The sequence below is a fragment of the Nymphaea colorata genome, chromosome 8, assembly GCF_008831285.2.
Source record: "Nymphaea colorata isolate Beijing-Zhang1983 chromosome 8, ASM883128v2, whole genome shotgun sequence".
NCBI classification, from domain to species: Eukaryota; Viridiplantae; Streptophyta; class Magnoliopsida; order Nymphaeales; family Nymphaeaceae; genus Nymphaea; species Nymphaea colorata.
The window spans coordinates 14,020,742-14,038,334 of NC_045145.1; the positions used below are offsets into that span (position 1 = coordinate 14,020,742).

Genomic DNA, 17,593 nt, shown 5'->3' on the forward strand with positions numbered 1-17,593 from the left:
ACACGCATTCTTTTCAAAGCCAAAAAATAATGAATGTTGTCAATATTTATTGTATCCTGGATCGTATTATCCCTTGATTGGATGGATTATAAGGAATGTGTGGGCCAAAATTAATCAGTTCCGACGCAATTAGGCGGTCAATGATGTCTGGTTCCGATGTCGCTGCCGGAAAGATGAAAAATGCTACGTGGGGCCCTTATAAGGCTACAGACTTTAGTGGTCGACCCTGTTCATCTACAACGCTGTCTGACTCAATAATCATTGGTTCGGTGAAGTTTTAAAGAGAAGGTACTTTTTACTTTTACTTACTTCCTGATAAGAGCGCTCTCGATATAGTAGCCCCTTAAAAAAAAAAAAAAAAACACTGGAGATCTTTCTTTCTCCCTTCTTTTTCTTTTAATAATATTGTCATTTTCATATTTCAATAAAAAGTCCAATGTTTAAAGTTTAGAAAAATAACACTCACTAAATTAAACCGGCTAGCTTGATATATATAAAGCTTTAATTTGTAATTTAAAGTGAACGGAAAGAAATCCTATCACCCACTCTGTCCTGCACGCACAACCTACGTTGTCTTAACCCTCATGATTAAGTTGTTGATGTAAATTAGAAAAGAGAGAATGAATTCCATTCCGCGTTGATGCATTTGATTCTCACTACTGAAGGCAAGGACTGGTAATTACCCTTGGGAAAAATTATAGAAACTCAGATGCACCGAACTTTGTTGTTGACAAACGAAACCTTTCAAGAAATTTCTAAAAAAAAACATTAATTTTTCAAATAAATGACAAAACTTTAAAGACAATAACTATCTTTATTGTTGGCAAGAGAAACAGTAGTTTGTTATGTTTGGAGGTCCTTTTATAATCATTTATACCAAAAATAATGGTCTTAATGAGTAAACAGTTGTCTCCAGTCAAACAACAAGGTAAGGTTTTGGGAGTTGGCACTGGGTACCCAGCCTGATGGGCCCCAGTTCCAACACTAAAAACCAGTCTAAGGCCCATAACGTTTCGCTAAAGTCAATCGGTCGGATATGTTTTTATATATTATTTTTATTTTAATAATGATATCTATTTTATTATTAAAACTTTTTATTTTATATTTAAAAAATATTTTTTATTGTAACTAGGTCAGGCTGGGCCACACCCAGCCCGTCTCGTGTTGGCCAAACCCAAGTTCAGGTTTTGGGTGCCCGACTCTTGTCGGGTCGGGCCGAGCCAGCCTGATGGCCAGGCCTAACTCCATCATGTGACCCAAATTACGCACAAAGTTTAGCATCTACTTTTTAAATTGTATAAGTCCAACCATTTATTATTTACTGAAATAATATATAGGCGCCTCTTGATAAACGTATTCCTCCACTTCTTAAAAGCCCTACGCGAACAAATGATTTATAAAAGGTACCAGAAATTTTTATTTTGGAGTTTTTCCTTTTTGAACTTTAGGCTTTCTTGATTCAAAACATGCTTCTCAGTTTTCAGTTCGACTGCCAAAAGAAGTTTATAATGAAGTCATAACATTTGAAATCGGTTAAAATGCATGTCTTTCTTGTGTGGTGCCTTTAATTGTAAAGGTACTTTTCATTTTCATAGACAACTTTACTGTAGCTTATTTTTTCCATGAAAAATACAAAAACCCACTCAAATTTTTGACAAATAACTAATTATTGCTTAATTTTTAGGGTTCAACAAATAGGGTGTTCAATTTTTAAAAAATTTCTAAAGGACTGCATGGAACAAATAGGGTGGATGAGTAATTTACACCCACCTCTGCGTGCCCAAAACAAATAACCACCTCAGTGTTCGCTGACATGAAAAAGTGAAAATGCACCGGAGAAATTTTTATTTAGTGGGGGAAGGCTTTAATTGCAATCCTAAAGGAGGTCTTGAATTGGTTCAGCTATCTCAGGGTATTCTAGTTTAAAATTCAATTCAACAAGTTAATGAGACAACTATAAGCCAACCCGCTGCCTGTCGAAAAAGGACATGTCAAATGTCAAAGCAAAGAAACAGAGGTCCAACAACAGGGCTCAGCCTAAGCCCGATGGATAAGGCAACCAACGTCACGTCACGTCATTTTGACAAGCAAAGCCCACAAAGCACTCTCCACAAGAGGGCTTTGCTCTGACCTGAATCACTTCACTCAAATGGTCAAGAAGGGCCGGGGCCTCTCTTTCTATCTGACAGGACAAATCCAATAGGAAGTTTGGGGAGACAGGTGCAGTAGAGAGGTCCCCCACTTCGATTCCCGTCCCATTAGCATCTCCAATTCGAGAGAAGGGATGAGTCCTCAAGGTCTTTTCGGTCCTCCGCCATTTTGTTGTGGACCTACTGACCGACCAGCTGCGGAGCTCACCCTTTTGTTTGGTGGTGCACTTGTATGTCATTAATACTCACTTGATCTTATAGAAATGTCAGGACTCTGTTTTAAAGGTCTAATTAGTCATGACCTTTCAAGAAGGTCAAGTAAGTACTAATGACATTTTGTTGTAGAGGAAGCTTCTAGGACGAGTTGCTTCTCCCCTTCGCCACTCTCTCCTCTTTGGCTCCAAAAGCTCTTCGAGCTTTCGGGTGAGCTTACGCGGACTCTCCGCCTCTTTGATTGGTAGGAGGGCGCCCTACTTAAGCGTCTGTTTGCATAGGTTCGTGCACTGATTTAAGTTCAATAATACCAGGGGTGAGTACATCGAACCCATATTCCGTCTGACCATGAGCGGACTGTATAGCACTCGCAACGTTGAAAGGATGCATTAGGGAACGAGCAAAGTGAAGAATGACGTCAAGGAACTGGTCTGATGGTCGGGCGCATTTATCCAAATCCTCCACTGCATCCAGGATCACAAGTGGAACGCTAAGCCCAAAGCAAGGGCCTTTCACTCGTTTTTTGGAAGAAAAAGAAGGCGCGGCCGTTCGGTCGCCTATGATACGAGGGCCAATGGGTCAAAAATTGGTTTGTGCCGCAGGTGTGGAACGATCTACTCTACACAGGTGTGGGCTTCATCCTTTTTTTCCAAGAGGTCGAAGGTTGCTAATTTTTCATAATGAGTCCTGACCTTTTTGGATCCTGACTTTTTCATAATGAGTCCTGACCTTTAAAGAAAATCCTCACATTTCCATCACCTTTCCATGAATTTTTGTATGGTCAGCACCAGCGAAGCGTGAGGGCTTTGCTCGCTGGTTGCTCGTGACGCACGGATAGCTGATAGAGTTCACCCTTGCGGACTTTTTCATGAAAAGTGATGGAAAGGTTATGGAAAGGTCAGGACTTTCTTTATCTTCTCGGTCATATAATCTCTCAGAGGCATCCTCCTTCCTTGGCCAGGGAAGCTACACCCGAAGGGTAAGCATCATGAACTTCTATTCCACTTTGGCCAATATGAGTTCACCTGGTATTAAGAACTTTATTAGGGAATTTCCCATCTTAGTAGGAGCTTTCCAAAGAAATAGATTACTAGCCACATTAGCATCTTTTTGGTTGATTTTAGGCACGGCGTAACATGACTGTTCTAGGCTGTCAAGTTACGGCTTCGGAACTTGACTCCAGAGGGCCACCCACCTTGCAATGGTGATGGTCCGTAGGACCGTGAACGGATTCGCCTCTGGCCTCTAGGCATGTCGGAACCGCATGAGTTCATCGGGGTGGAGCACGGTCCGCGAAAATCGGCTCTACTTCTGGTACTGTCAACTGATGAGAAAGAGCCATCTCGCTACCATTTGAGTCAGAATCCAAATAGGTCAGGACTCTTTTGAAAGGTCAGGACTCATTACTCTCCCTTTCTGTAGAAGGCTGAATCAAGACTCGCGTTCACACCTTTGGAAAAGTGACGAAAACTTTTGAATGTCTATTTTTTTTTTTATAGAAGGGGAGGGGGCAGTTCGCCTTTGGAAACTCCTTTGTCATTGACAAAGTCAAAAAGACAAAAAACAAAAGAAAAGCCAAGGACAATGGCGAAGCTTCTAGAATGCCGAGAGACTCTTTGAGTAAGCGAAGCTTCTAGCAAAGCAAAGTAGACTCAAAGGGGGGTTTATTGTCTTAAGCTTCTTCTGTTGTGATAGTCGTCAGGCATGATGGGTTGAATGCCGACCACTACGCTAGTGCAATGGCTTAGAAAGCGAGCTTCCTAAGAGCAGTGAGTTTCGTAGACTCTTGTAGGCTCGTGTAGACGATCACTCTACGCTCGTTTGGATCCTGACTTTTCCATAATGAGTCATGACCTTTAAAGAAAATCTTGACCTTTCCATCATTTCTATAATCTCATTTCCTGAAGAAGCACTAATGCCAACTATCAGATTGAAAACCATTTCCGTCAGTGCTTCGCTTTGCGAGTTCCCTTCTTTCAGAAAGCACTCCTTTCAATCTGATCTTGAAGGTCCTTCTGAATGGAATGCAGGAATGAGCAATAGTAGGATTGTTGGAAGCTCCGCTCACGTCCGAACAGGTCTTGAGCGCCTCGCCTTCCAACGGACTTGCTGCAGCGATTCCAATATCATTCCATAGCAAACGAGAAAGAAGGGTTCCATTGGGGGTGGGACCTTTCATTATGCTGGCATAATGAAGGCTGGAACGTGGGAATTCGAGGTCTCATGAACTACTACATTCGTCTTGTTCGTGGACAAATGATTTCCGGTCAGGCCTATGGATGAACTGAACGCACTGTATTTTCGATAGCCCAGGAGGACGACATCCTTCCACCATGCGATTAAGTTGTCCAAGCCCTTCCTTTATCCCTTCATGCCTTGCAATTAGTCCTGCTTTTAATAAGATCAAGTGAGTTAGTCCTGACCTTTTTGGATCCTGACTTTTCTATAATGAATCTTGACTCTTAAAACAGAGTCCTGACCTTTCTATAAGGTCAAATGAGTACTAATGGCATATAATTGCAATGAGTCTTGACCTTTCAAAAGAGTCCTGACTTTTTTGGATCCTGACTTTTCCATAATAAGTTCTGACCTTTAAAGAAAGTCCTGACCTTTCCATCATATTTTCATCATTGTCTTTCCATGAGTTTGTGAGCTTATGGAAAGGTTATGGAAAAGCTTGACCCATAGACGCTTCTCCAGCTCTCGCAAAAATGGTATGGGAGTCGTCATCGGAGGGACTTCCCGAATGACTGTACCAGGAAATTCTACCGTACTCCATGCAGCTATGGGTGCTAGTTCAGGATAAGCCCATGATCTTGTATACAACATCCACACCAGTTTCCCTTGGGGCTTGATTGGCTCAAGAAGACGACAATCAACATGAAAGAGTGGTCTATTGCCTAAGCCGAGTGCTCACTGGACCCGAGCTACGGTACCCTCCAGTCGATCGAATGTGCCTCTCTCTGTTTGATGCAAAAAAAAAGCTACGCCAAATGGGTTGACAAGTCAAGCTTATTGGAAAGTTCGATCATAAACTTTTCAAGTGAATACTAATGGCATTTTGTTGTATAGTGAGTACTAATGACATTTTGTTGTCAAGTGAGTACTAATGGCATTTCATTGCAATTAGTCATGACCTTTTTGGATCCTGACTTTTCTATGAAGCAAGAGCAACATGCGACGGGCAATACAAAAGATTTTAAGAGAGGTTTTGCACACAAGGATGGAGGTGTCTGTTGATGATCTAGTCGTTCAGTCTAGAAAGCGGCAAGATCATTTCGACCATCTTCGAAAAGTCAGGATCCAAAAAGGTGAGGACTAATTGCAATTCAATGCAGTATTAATGGCATTTTGTTGTCGAGTGAGTACTAATGGCATTTCATTGCAATTAGTCCTGACCTTTTTGGATCCCGACTTTTCCCACGAGATGCTCTTTTCCCACCACCCCCTTTCTTTTTCATATTTAGACTGGTTTGCCCTTAAGCAGTTGATCTTTGAATGAGTTTCTGATTGGTTAAGGGAGGCCTTTTCCGCCTTAGTGCCTATCTTTGAAGTTAGTACTGAAAGTGGAAGGACATGGAAAAAATCAGATTAATGAATATGAGCAATATCGGTCAGCCATCAACTTTGAGTTTGCGTCAGACCTATCTCATCAGTCAAATAAACCATTAATCGTACACTCGCACGAGTCATCTAGGCTGTCATAACATAGCAATTTGTTTTCATTTATCTGCATTTTAAAGTTTCATGTCAATTATATCGATTCATGAGCAAAAGCCAACATTATATATACTTTCATGATTATTAAATCACACGCCATAACCTTATGTTTGGGTTGAACCGAGTTGATGCACGAGTCATCATCCAGGCTGTTATATATCTTTTAAATTAAACTGTTTATAAAGCAGGTGTGAAGAAGGTACAAGCTTATTATCAAATAAGTTGCGCTCGCCTGACCCGGGCTTTAAATTAATAGTTCAGGTATGGTTTGGTGAATTAGCGAAGTGAGCATTGAACATGTCTGGTTGAGTTTCACAGCCCTATTCAACAAACGGCCAAATTGTTTGAGAAAAGAGAAAGGCTACTCAAAAGACAGGTACCAGAATCAGCTAAGGTAGTTTCCCAATTGTGTTCCCCATGCATTTACTTGTGCTGCGTCAATGGAGGAATAGTGTTGGTACCTCCACCTGATGCCCTCGTCTTTCTCTGATTTAACATACTTAATTGGTTGCTTTGAAGTTTGATCTCAGCAGTAGCAGAGGACTTTTCGTACTGCTGATTTTTCCTCAGGCACTGAGGCGTATCTTCTTTTCCGAAGATTATAGAATTGGGGTCGTTGACAATGCAGCTCTTATCAAACATGGAGGAACAAACGTTTGGGTAATAATCTCACACATGTGCCTCGCATTTTCATTTTTCTTATATGGGTCTACCGCCGCTCCCTTTCATCGTTGCTCTTTCGATGCAAAGACTGAGCTCCCAACTCTTATTTCAAGTCAATCAATGAAAAAAATCAGGAAGGGAACAATACAAAGCATCGTGCAAAGAGCTAGGTCCTCTGGCCATTCAACCACCAGGAAACAGACACCACTCCTTCACAAAATTTACCGAGACAAGTAAGACAAGCAATTTTAGAACGTCGCAGCCAGGATTAATTTCTATACGATGGATAAACCCTAGTCCTGTTAATTTCTTTCTTTTCACTAAAAGCCCTACCTTCACCTTGTGTAATACAAGTTAATTAGCTTAAGACTTCCAAACTGACAGAGATGAAGAGTTCGATACTTAACGTTATATACAGCCATAGGTATAATCATGTAAGCATCCTAAACCCCACAGCCTGTCTCTACCGTTCGCAACCGATTGATAATTTTAAAGGGGATACACTGATCACAAAACTGAACAATTTAATATCACGCAAAAAACAAGAGACTATTTATATAACAAGACGGCTTCTGTCGTCAGGCTGTCAGACCACAAAGCGAAATTGTCTCGACCAATTTAAAGTTGCCCATTTGACTAGACTACTTACAATGAAAAAGGGGTTTCGAAGAAGGCACGCCGGATCTAATTGACATGAAATTAAATTTGGTGAATAAATTAATTAGAAGCTCTACTTAAGTCATGAAAGTCCAGCCCTTTAGTTTAATTAAATATTAAGCACTTGGTGTCGGGTAAACATCGGCTGTTGATCTCTTCTGTCGAACAGCAACAGCAACGTCCGGTCCTTCCGATGCATAAAAGATGTTTATTATATGGAGAGATCCTGATTACAGTACTTTCTAAGCACTTAGCAAACAAAATGTCGTGCAAGAATGTAAGCACTGCTACCCTACTCATCATGATGGTCAGCGTCCGGTCTCTTGATTCAGTAGACAATGGGAAGCACAGAAAACATTTTGAATTTGAAGGGCTCGACGCTCTTTGAGATTTGTTGTTTCCCCAAACCATGGCCCCCAAATAACGTTGGTATCGTAGTTTCAACAAAACCAGTCATGCTTTTAGACATATACAGCCTTAAATGAAATGAAAATACTGAGAGGAGATAGAGAAAGTACCGTTCTTCAAAAGTTTATGTCTCCGATCTCTTGCCAAATTTGCTGAATCTTAATTCGCTTGAGCTCCAGGGACCTCCTCATGCGCCAAACGCTTCTATCTCTCTCTCTCCCACCGTCTTACGGAGGGTCCCTTTTCGCGAGGATTGATCCCTATAGATAGTTAAAGGTACTCTTTGACGGTCGATCACCTTAAATAGTTAAATATGTATAGTATTATTTAGGAGGTTAATTAAATAGGTTGCAAAAGAAGAAATTATTCAAGTAGACGTGCTACAACTGGCCCCATCTAGACGAACACATTTCTAGGTTTTCATGTGGAAGACAGGAAAAGCAACCTGCGAACATTTTCTACTGTGAGGAAAAGATTTCCAAGATCTGGTTTCTTCAAAATGAATTTCTTCTAGTGCATTCATGGTGGTACTGCCACAATATTCAGTAACAGAAGATCTCAGACTTAGAAAACATTGCCTGTCAGGATATGTCAATTTTCTAACTTGAGTCATGCAACGAAAATAAGGTTGATAGAGTTTGGCATCTTTCCGCAGTTCTATCCTTTAAGTGTCGCCATGTCGCCGATTCTTCTATTGTAAAGCACGGCGTCGATATGGAAAACACAATCTTCTTTTGTCAAGTTTTATATTTTCCTGTTTTCACCAACATGTCAGTTAGCACCGTTGCCAACAATCACTGCTTCACCACCTTATCTTCGTTGGCTATGTCTCATCAGGCATTGTAATGACCAGCATCGGCTAAGGCTGTTGTGTTTGTTTTACTGCAGATCAGTGATTTGAGATCTTAAGATTTCTAAGGTCAGACCACTTCGTTCTTCACCTTAGATTTATGGTTTTTAATTTAGGCTAGCAACACGCAGTCTCGAAACTAAAATCCAAAGCTATCAACTCCAACCTTAAAGACCTCATAACCGGTGGGGTGATTTTTTGTCCCACAAAACTGACATACCATTTGATTTTCGTAACCATGACTTTCCTGTCCTTTTTCTGTCCTTGAGTCCACGGTCACTGCGGCCGCGACCATATCCACCATGGCCATGTCCAAGTTGAACAAACATGGCAATGGACGATGAATCAAGTTGAATGGGACATTTCTTTAGAGAAGTTGAAGTAGCACTCTTGATTAAGAAGCAAGTCATAGAGCTCCGCAAATGTGGGCAGAGGTTTGAAGGTAGAGACCTTTGTAATAAAACTTTATAATCACACGGTAGCCCATTTAAAGTATGCATGCAGCACAATATCGGAGTCCGAAACAGTTTCATTTAACAGCTTCAAGAGAGTCCACCAAAAATTTAATGTGATTAAAGAAGCATAATCTTGTCTTCCTTCTTGCTTTTTGTAAATCACGTAAAATATCAATATTGGAATGAGATGCATGGGCCTTGGCCAACGGTGTCCATGCCTCTTGAGCTATATCATAGCATATAATTTGTGCAAGGAGGCTTCAACTGATTTTCCTTGATTTCTCAAATACAACTTAACTTGCTCCTGATTATAGATAGCGGAAACTCTTCCTTCAATACTTTTAACTCCGCTGCCAAGAGCTGTTGCTGCCCTCGCAAGTGATATATGGCGGTGAATTTGCCATAGCCACTAAAAATATTTATACCAGTGATTTATTTTTTATTTTTTTTGCAGATATCGATTTATATCGGCACTATCCCACGCTGATTTTGTTCACTTCTAGCTTTCCTTTTCTTTAAGGAAACTTCCCATATAAAGCTGATGATGTTTACAATTTATTTGACATTGTGGTAGTCTCCAGCTACTGCTAAGAATAATATGTACAGATATATGCTAAGCAAAAACACGATATTTACAGCTATATACAAAAGAAGGAAGAATGATAATTACATAAAAAATTTGAAAATCACTTATCTGATCCATCATTATCCAGTCCAGTATCGGAAAGGAGCAAAGAAACTAAGCCAGACGACAAACCACCTGTGTTGATCGAAAAAAGAGACAATGCATAGAAAATTCAATTGCCATAAAGCGAAGACCATCCTCTTAGATTAGATTGACATCATCACTTAAGCGCCCCATTATAGGAGCAAATTAAGATAGTTTCAGTACAATAGTGCAAATAACCTCGCAGTGTTCCTGTCGAGCACGACAACAATAGCCTTCTGCAACATTCATCGTGACTTTGACTGAGGAACCCATCAGACCCATGGCTACCCACCGTACCATACCGAGGGGATGGCCTTCCATTCCATCTGAACCAACTGCATCAATGTTGAATTAACATGATCGCCTCCACATGGTCAGGTCACCACCATATTTATTGCCCTCAACCATCAAGTTTCAGCGTTCCGAACATCAAAGTGGAAAATGGCCTCCACAAAATTAACTGATCGCTTGAAGGTATGTGAGTAAAGAAAATTTTGCCTTCCGCACAAGAACGACAAACCAAGTCTATTAATTTGTAGTGCAACCTCCCCAAGAAGAAAGGTATGATCAGCTAAATTTATTGTTCAAAATACAACTATGATCACTAGGAATGTCGTGGGAACATCTGCATCTTTTCACATATTATAAAGAAACGGCGAACTCATTTTGGAAAAAGTTGAATCTGGAGAGGGAGGAGAGAGACAGAGCATGCACAGTGTCGACATTTTTTTGGGTATTTTAGTTATGAACACTTTCAGCATTATTCGCGGTTGAACGCGTGACATGCTCAGGGCGTGAACGTGGTTGATACGGTGCACCTTATATTATATTAAGGTGCATGCTAACGTGAAATTTTGTGCGCCAACATGGTTAATGATGAAATTACCTTTATTCACACTAAAAAAAAAATTTACAAATAAATTTAGAAGTTGAAAAAAACTAAAAGACTACAATTTTTTTAAAAGAAAAATTACCAAAATGTCCAATCTGCTCTTAGGTGGGACGTAAGTTGCATGTCCAATATCGCGAACTAACTCATGCACAGAAGTATAATTGGTACGTAAGTGGGTTCTTCCTGAAATTTGTGAAAAATAAAGCCATGATATATAGGTTAAGTACCGCTAATGGGCCCTTTAATTGGTAACCTAAGGAGAGAAAAGTAATCCATATTTGATTTTGTTTTCATCTTGCGTCGATTCAGAATATCAAATTAGCAAGGCAACGTCGAATTCGTCCATGCTCGTCGTTGCTAATTATGTTGGTATGTCTTTTGCTATAAGAGAAAGGCCTCGTACTAAACTTTATTCATTTTCTAGATCGAAGACAACATGGAAGTGACCATGACGCTATAACGGCAAAAATGGAACGGTGAGAAGGAAAAGAAACTCCTCCCTACAAAAATTAAAATGTCCCTCACGCAACCCAACACCCACGGCGCTCTATAATGTTCTTGGTATATCTTGTTAAGGTGTTCCTGAAAAGAGTCTATCCTGATATATAGTCGTCTACGTGAGTAGCCATTATGATCAGTTTAAAAGACACCCTTTATTCCTCTGCCTCACGGAAGTGGGCTGGCGAGGATGCCGGACCACGTAACATTTTCTCTCTTTCTCCATACCTTGCTTTCATTCACAGCCGCCAAATGGCCTCATGAACAACCCAAAAACTCTATGATCTAACTGAACTATCACCAAATGTACGATACGTTGCAGTGTACAGCCTGAATCCTGAAGTGTCTCATCATGATCATCCGTCTCTTTCCCACTTTGAAGCATCACAGAAGATCCGAGGCTAAGCTTTCACGGTGTAGCGCTGAGCCTACTTGCCTGTCGAGTCTGGGACCTTCCATCTGTCCACTCGATGGTAGGCCTTCCGTGCCTGAAAACAAGTCAAATAAATACTTTAGTCAAAAGAGAAGCAACCGATACAAGACCACAAAAAAACTGGCCTGACACGACCGAGTTGCTTTGGTAATTGGGTCTTAATTCCGTTTCAAAAGCTCGGAATAGATCCGCCATGAACAACCATTTCATGCTTGTTTACCAAAGGAATATTCTCTGTGGTTCACAACGCAAAGCTGAGTTGTATCTAAATTTAATCTGGTTTGACTTTTTTATCAACATTAGTTTCAGAAAGATGTGAAGTGGAGTGTAGCAGATGGGATTTTGAGGGTAGCTAGCCACCTCCTTCTCCCAATCACAGCGGATTGTGATAACACCGAGAATGATGGTCTGAACAGCAGTCCCGCCAATCATACCTCCCCAAATTCCCTGCACCACCAATTACAGCCTTTCGCATTAGAGTACTTACATTTGCAGACGGGGGACGTTCAGTAGAGAAGCTAAATCTATAAAGAGAAGTAAATAACTGAAAGAGGAAGGAAACATCGGGTGATCATAAGGAAGGGCGGAAGCACTGGTTATCTCAGGGGCACGCCATTGTGGAGTCTGACCAAGTCTGGTTGAACTGTGGATTTGTCATCCAACGAGTCATAATAAGAAAGGTCCAAAGAGAAACAGTGAAGAAGAAGACTCACGGCAACGCCCAGGTGGAAGACCCAGCCTAGAACCGCGCCCACCGGAAGACCGATAATGTAGTAACAGCCCACGTTTATGTACGCCACAAAAGCTTGCCATCCCGAACCCACCGCTACACCTGATCAGAAAATAATAATACAGACACACCCAACGTTACCCTAGACACAAAGAGTCTCTGTCTCTCTCTCTCTCTCTTTGATATACAAATATATGTCTGTGTGTGAGTGTGTCTGTAAAGAAGAAAAGAGAAGGGAAATTAGGGGAAGTAAATACCAGAGAGAATGGGCTGGACGCTGTTGAGAAGGATGGTGAAGGCGAGGAGAACGGCCAATTTGGAGGTGGCGGCGAGGACAACGGCGCTGGAGGTGAAGAGGAGCGCAAACTTGTTGTGAAGAATGACGATGAGGGCCCAGAAGAAGAGGCCGATGACTGTGGAGGTGAGCACCGACACGATGGTGGCGAACCTTGCGCCTTTGCCGTTGCCGGCGCCCAACTCGTTGCTCACCCTCACCCTGCAACCATCACCCACCAGCCACCACGTCAATCCCACGCTTCTTTCCACGGTCCCACCCATTAAAGCCCTTTCCCATCCTACCACCCACCACACCCGTAGCCATTAAAGAGCTCTGGTTTCATTTAATTTTGCTCGTAAAACATTCATATTTATATGGCAAAAGACCATGTGTTTTATTTTTACACCCAAGTTTTTGGACCGGAAGATGACGTCCATGTGAGTAACTTATCGACAGAATGCAAGCCGCTGATTGCCTATTAACGGTCAGTCAGCCTAATGTAAGTGAGGGTGCTCTCTCTTTTCCCCTTCGTCTACTGACTAACTCAAGCTACCCTGTAACTTAAGATTACTTGGGTGGTAAAGAGAATAATGGACGCCCAAATGCTAAAAAGAAGACGATGAATGCAGAAAACCTTCACAGATCGAGACGGATTCAAAATATGGCTACCCATGTGGGTTACTGTTGAGAAAAAAACTTGATTATCCACTTATGTTTGCAAGAAACTGTACCACTGGCACAGTTGCACCAAGAATACATTAATTAATATCATTTGTTGAACCGCCGGCATCAATCGTAAGTTGGCAAACAAGTGGTCGCATAGTTGGTGAGTGTTTTTTAAGTAGTAAGTACACTAATTACTCGTGCAATCACACACACGCACACACATTTATGTAGATTTTTTTTTTTTCATTTTTATTATTGAAAAAATAGGTTGCATGAGTTTACGTACATCTACTTCCTTTTTTAGCAGATGACCACATGGATTCATTTGAACGAGTAGCATATTTATATAATTCTAAAATTTAAAAACAAAAACATTAATATATTTAAAAAATAAAAGGAAAATACCATATGAACGTGATGCACTTGTATCTACTAGTGAATCAAAATCGACGTGCGATTGACTGGAACTAAAGCCAATCGGCTCAGACCAATTGTATCGAATTAAAGCTCTTTATTTGGACCTTCCCCTTTAACCCCTTGACCAGGATGGTAAAGCTACTGACGGCACCAACCCCGAAGGAACCGGTGGGCTTTCTTTGGCCTTTACGGCGACTCAAATGGGTTACCATTTGCTCCACCACAATATTTTGACTGGTTGGTGGACTGTGAGGTATTCCTATGGTTGGACGTCGCCCCTTCTTTTCTCAGTGGGATTTATGGCACGTCCGGCACCAGAGACTGCTCTAGAATTTTAATGCCACACATGTGAACAATTTATAGTGGGCATTACGTACTGATCAACATTGCGTTCTAACTTCTAAGATTTACGGTTCTGGATTTTGATAATCTTTGTCCTATAATTAATCTCTCTTTATAATATGTTTTGACCGTCCCATTTGTATCCCTAAACCTTGAGTACCGCAGATAGCTAGAGTATACATGAGTCAGGGACGTTTGAATAATTCAAATTCAAAATTCATGCGTCTGATATGGATTTAATGTGGCAAAAGATTAATAGTAAAATCTATGGCTCGTCAAACTTAGGTCAGAAATAAGATCCCCACTTGAAATCCGGTTCATCCTATTGGCTAGAGCCCATGTGATATGTATCTACAGAGCGATTTGGAGAACAACAGACCGCCTGATCTCATTGATAAGAGAGGGGCCGCCCACATTCAATTAACGCTTACTTCACTCGAGTCGAGAACGGGCACATCAAGTGTTCAAGAAGGGCTTCCTTTTCAAGGTTTCTAGCTATTATGCTTTCCTGCAAGTCCGAACACACTTGCCAGAAAACAAAATAAATGAATGAGGGCCAGTAAGGGAAAACGTACCCGGTTCCAGCAAAGAAGGCAAGTGGAATCATCATTTCCCACCCGTTTATGTTCATGCTGATCATTTAACGACAAAACCGTCACTAAATTAGGCTACAGCGAAATCAGCACCTCCCAATGAATGTAGAAAATTGATGCACGTAATTAGATGAGGTGGTGGTTTTTATTACCATATAGAAAGTGCATCCAGGGCAATCTCTGCGTCGCTCATGTTTCCCGTCAGGATTACCAAAATCCTGTAATACCAATTCTCCAAACTGCGACATTCGTGAAACACAATTAGAAAGTAAAATAAGAACCGACACTAGAAGGAAGAAAAAGGAAGAAGATGAAGAAAGAAGAGAAGAAAGCAGACCATAGCATAACTCCCGAAGCTATGGAAAGCTTTGTGAATTCCCAAAGACCCATTAACCCCTGCCATGACAGGCCGGTCCACGTCTCAGGACAGCCGCCGCAGACGGTGTAGAGAAGCTGGCAGATAGGTGGCACCCACCAGCCGATGTTGAGCGCCACGGCCGCACCGACGAGGCCGAAGCCGAAGTAGGAAATGAGAAGCCAGCTCAAGAAGATGTGTATCAGCAGCGCGGTTCCTGCGATCCAGGCGATGATCATGTTCTTCAGCTGGCATTGAAGGAACCGCTGCATCGGGAACAATAAGACGAAGCTGAACTGCTGAGGTATGAGCAACAGAGAGATCCATCCGGCGAGTTCGGCGATCTCGTCCGTCTCGCCGACCAGTTTGAGGATGGGAGTGGCCAGAAAGTAGGTGGGCAGCAGAAGGAGAGCGCACAAGAACAAGACGACGAAGGATCGCTGCATATAAATCCCCAGCATGGGGTACTTCCTCGCGCCGTATGCTTGGCCGCACAGCGTCTCCAGAGCACTAGCCATGCCGAACTGCACATGCCCATGAGATGCAGAACAATACTGTAAGAATTGTGTCATTCTACATGCAGGGAAGTAATTGGAGTGGAGATAGAGAGGGAGGGGAGAAGAACTGCACCAAGAAGCCGAAATTGAATCCGACGACGACGGTGGTGGCTATGGAGATGGCGGCGAGCTCGAGGTCGCCGAGATGGCCGACGAAAGCCTGAGTGATGACGTTCATCCCGTACATGGAGATCCGGGTGAAGATGGAGGGGCCGACTATCCTCCATAGCTTCTTCGATTCGATCCACGTCCGTTGGAGCAGCGGCGCTTCTTCTGGTTCCTCTGCTGGATGGTCGAGGTGATTTTGCTGCTGTTCTGGTGGGCGGAGGCTGCCATTGACGGGAGGACCTTGCTCCAGGAGAGGAGTCCTCAGCCCTTCTTCCGCCATATGCGACTGTGCCATCGCGACCAGGACCAGTAGTTGCCTATCGGCCGTGAGGAGGAAAAGTCGGTTAGAGAGACACAAGAGAGAGAGGGAGGAATGGGCGTTTCCCGATACCCCTCACCATAAACATATGGCCGGAGGACATTGGAGAATAAATAAGAACATGATCCATATTCGACAATAATTTACAATACCATGGATCTATATGTAAGGACATATATGTCATTTTATATAAATTTGAGTTTGCCCTAATTCTTATGTTTTGTGGATGGCCGCCGCTGGTGAGTGTGTGTACTGTGTGTTCATCTAAGAAAGAGAATACAAGAGATTTGTGCGACCGTGGACGTAGGAGATTATTGCTTCGAACCACGTAAATAGTTCCTAACAATATGCATTTAATTACAATATTTCAAACTTTTTTTTTTTGACATTTTCTTGATCGGTGCTCATCTTTCATAGCTAAGCTAGATTAGATTTGATGCCTTGATCTGATCTCTAGTATTTCTGGGAGCATGAAGTAATGCTATGAGGAAATGGACTGAGATCGACGAAACTAAGAGCAATTGCAAAAGTGAAGGCAGACTAGAGTAGGCCAGGGAAGAGCGAGTAGTCAGTAATGAAAAGCTTGGATGCACGTCTCCCTTTCTTTCTGGCATCCTGTTTTTTCTAAGAACATCGGTTCCCTCAGAGCCGGCCTTTTACAGGGTGCCTTTCACCTACTCTCGCCCGCCCAAGCACGTGCACAGCTTCCCAACCCAACCGAAGGTGCACAAACACCGACACAGTTTCATACATGGAAAAAGGGGCGGCCTTTGGCCCTAAACCATCTGAACCTTTACGAGTAAAAGGGAAAGAAGAAGAAGAAAGATTCGGAATTCGGTCTCTCGCTAAGGCGATGGTGTCCTCTCCCACTCACCTGAAGCAACTGGAGTTTCCAAATAACTGTTTGATAAAAAAAAAAAATGAAAACTATCATTTTGAAGAATTGTCGAGAGAAAAGTGATACAAACAACAATGTGATAATTTGTTGTAAAATCATCTCTCTCTTCCTTGGAATTAATAAACATAGTAAACTGTACGCTTCAAACCATTAGTTGCTCTCCAGTTTTTCTAGCAAGACATGCATTTGCTCTCAAGGCATTATAAAAGGAATAAATTAACTCTCATATAAACATCTGATGTTGTATAATTGACCTTCCGTGTCTTTATTAGGAAAATTGCGGCAGTTTTGTGTTCCCTAGGGATAAAAAAAAAACGACAAATCAAGCGTAGGTCATCTTTAATTTTGTCTCCATGATATATATGTGTATATATATGCCATTCGCTGCATAACTTCTTAAGAACAGATCGAGCGGGTGTAAATCACAGGTTTGGGTCGGCAACACTGTCCACTTTATGTATAGGTCTCGTGGTTAGATGTATATGAATCCCCTATTTTTGATTGCTGTTACTATATAATGAACTTAAATTGTTCAAAAGCTTTAGTGTCCAAAAAATATGTGAAAGTAGGGATGCCAATTCATCAAATTCGAATTAGATGTACTCTTAATGATATCCACTTTTTTCAAATGTTCAAATGTTAGGATTGTAATTGAGATGGCAAAACAAATGAAGAAAAGTCAT

General features: G+C 41.7%; 1 protein-coding gene across 1 annotated transcript; it reads right to left on the bottom strand.

Annotated features, from left to right (window-relative positions):
- Positions 1 to 11,093: 11,093 nt before the first annotated feature.
- Positions 11,094 to 16,110, bottom strand: LOC116258781 (protein DETOXIFICATION 27-like). Its single transcript, XM_031636167.2, has 8 exons — positions 15,659 to 16,110; positions 15,011 to 15,552; positions 14,826 to 14,912; positions 14,656 to 14,712; positions 12,636 to 12,874; positions 12,362 to 12,480; positions 12,009 to 12,095; positions 11,094 to 11,703 (listed from the first exon to the last, which is right to left on the bottom strand). The coding sequence occupies exons 1-8, from the start codon at positions 15,986 to 15,988 to the stop codon at positions 11,644 to 11,646; spliced, it is 1,521 nt and encodes a 506-aa protein (XP_031492027.1). The 5' UTR covers positions 15,989 to 16,110; the 3' UTR covers positions 11,094 to 11,643.
- Positions 16,111 to 17,593: the final 1,483 nt, after the last annotated feature.

What these genes read in the sequence shown, in the direction of transcription:
- LOC116258781 (XM_031636167.2), bottom strand. Translation starts at nt 15,988, where the DNA reads ATGGCACAGTCGCATATGGCGGAAGAAGGGCTGAGGACTCCTCTCCTG. An exon ending in CTGGATGCACTTTCTATATG is followed by an intron (nt 14,713 to 14,825) that starts GTAATAAAAACC and finishes TTAAATGATCAG; the next exon opens with CATGAACATAAACGGGTGGG. An exon ending in GCTGTGATTGGGAGAAGGAG is followed by an intron (nt 11,704 to 12,008) that starts GTGGCTAGCTAC and finishes ACTTGTTTTCAG; the next exon opens with GCACGGAAGGCCTACCATCG.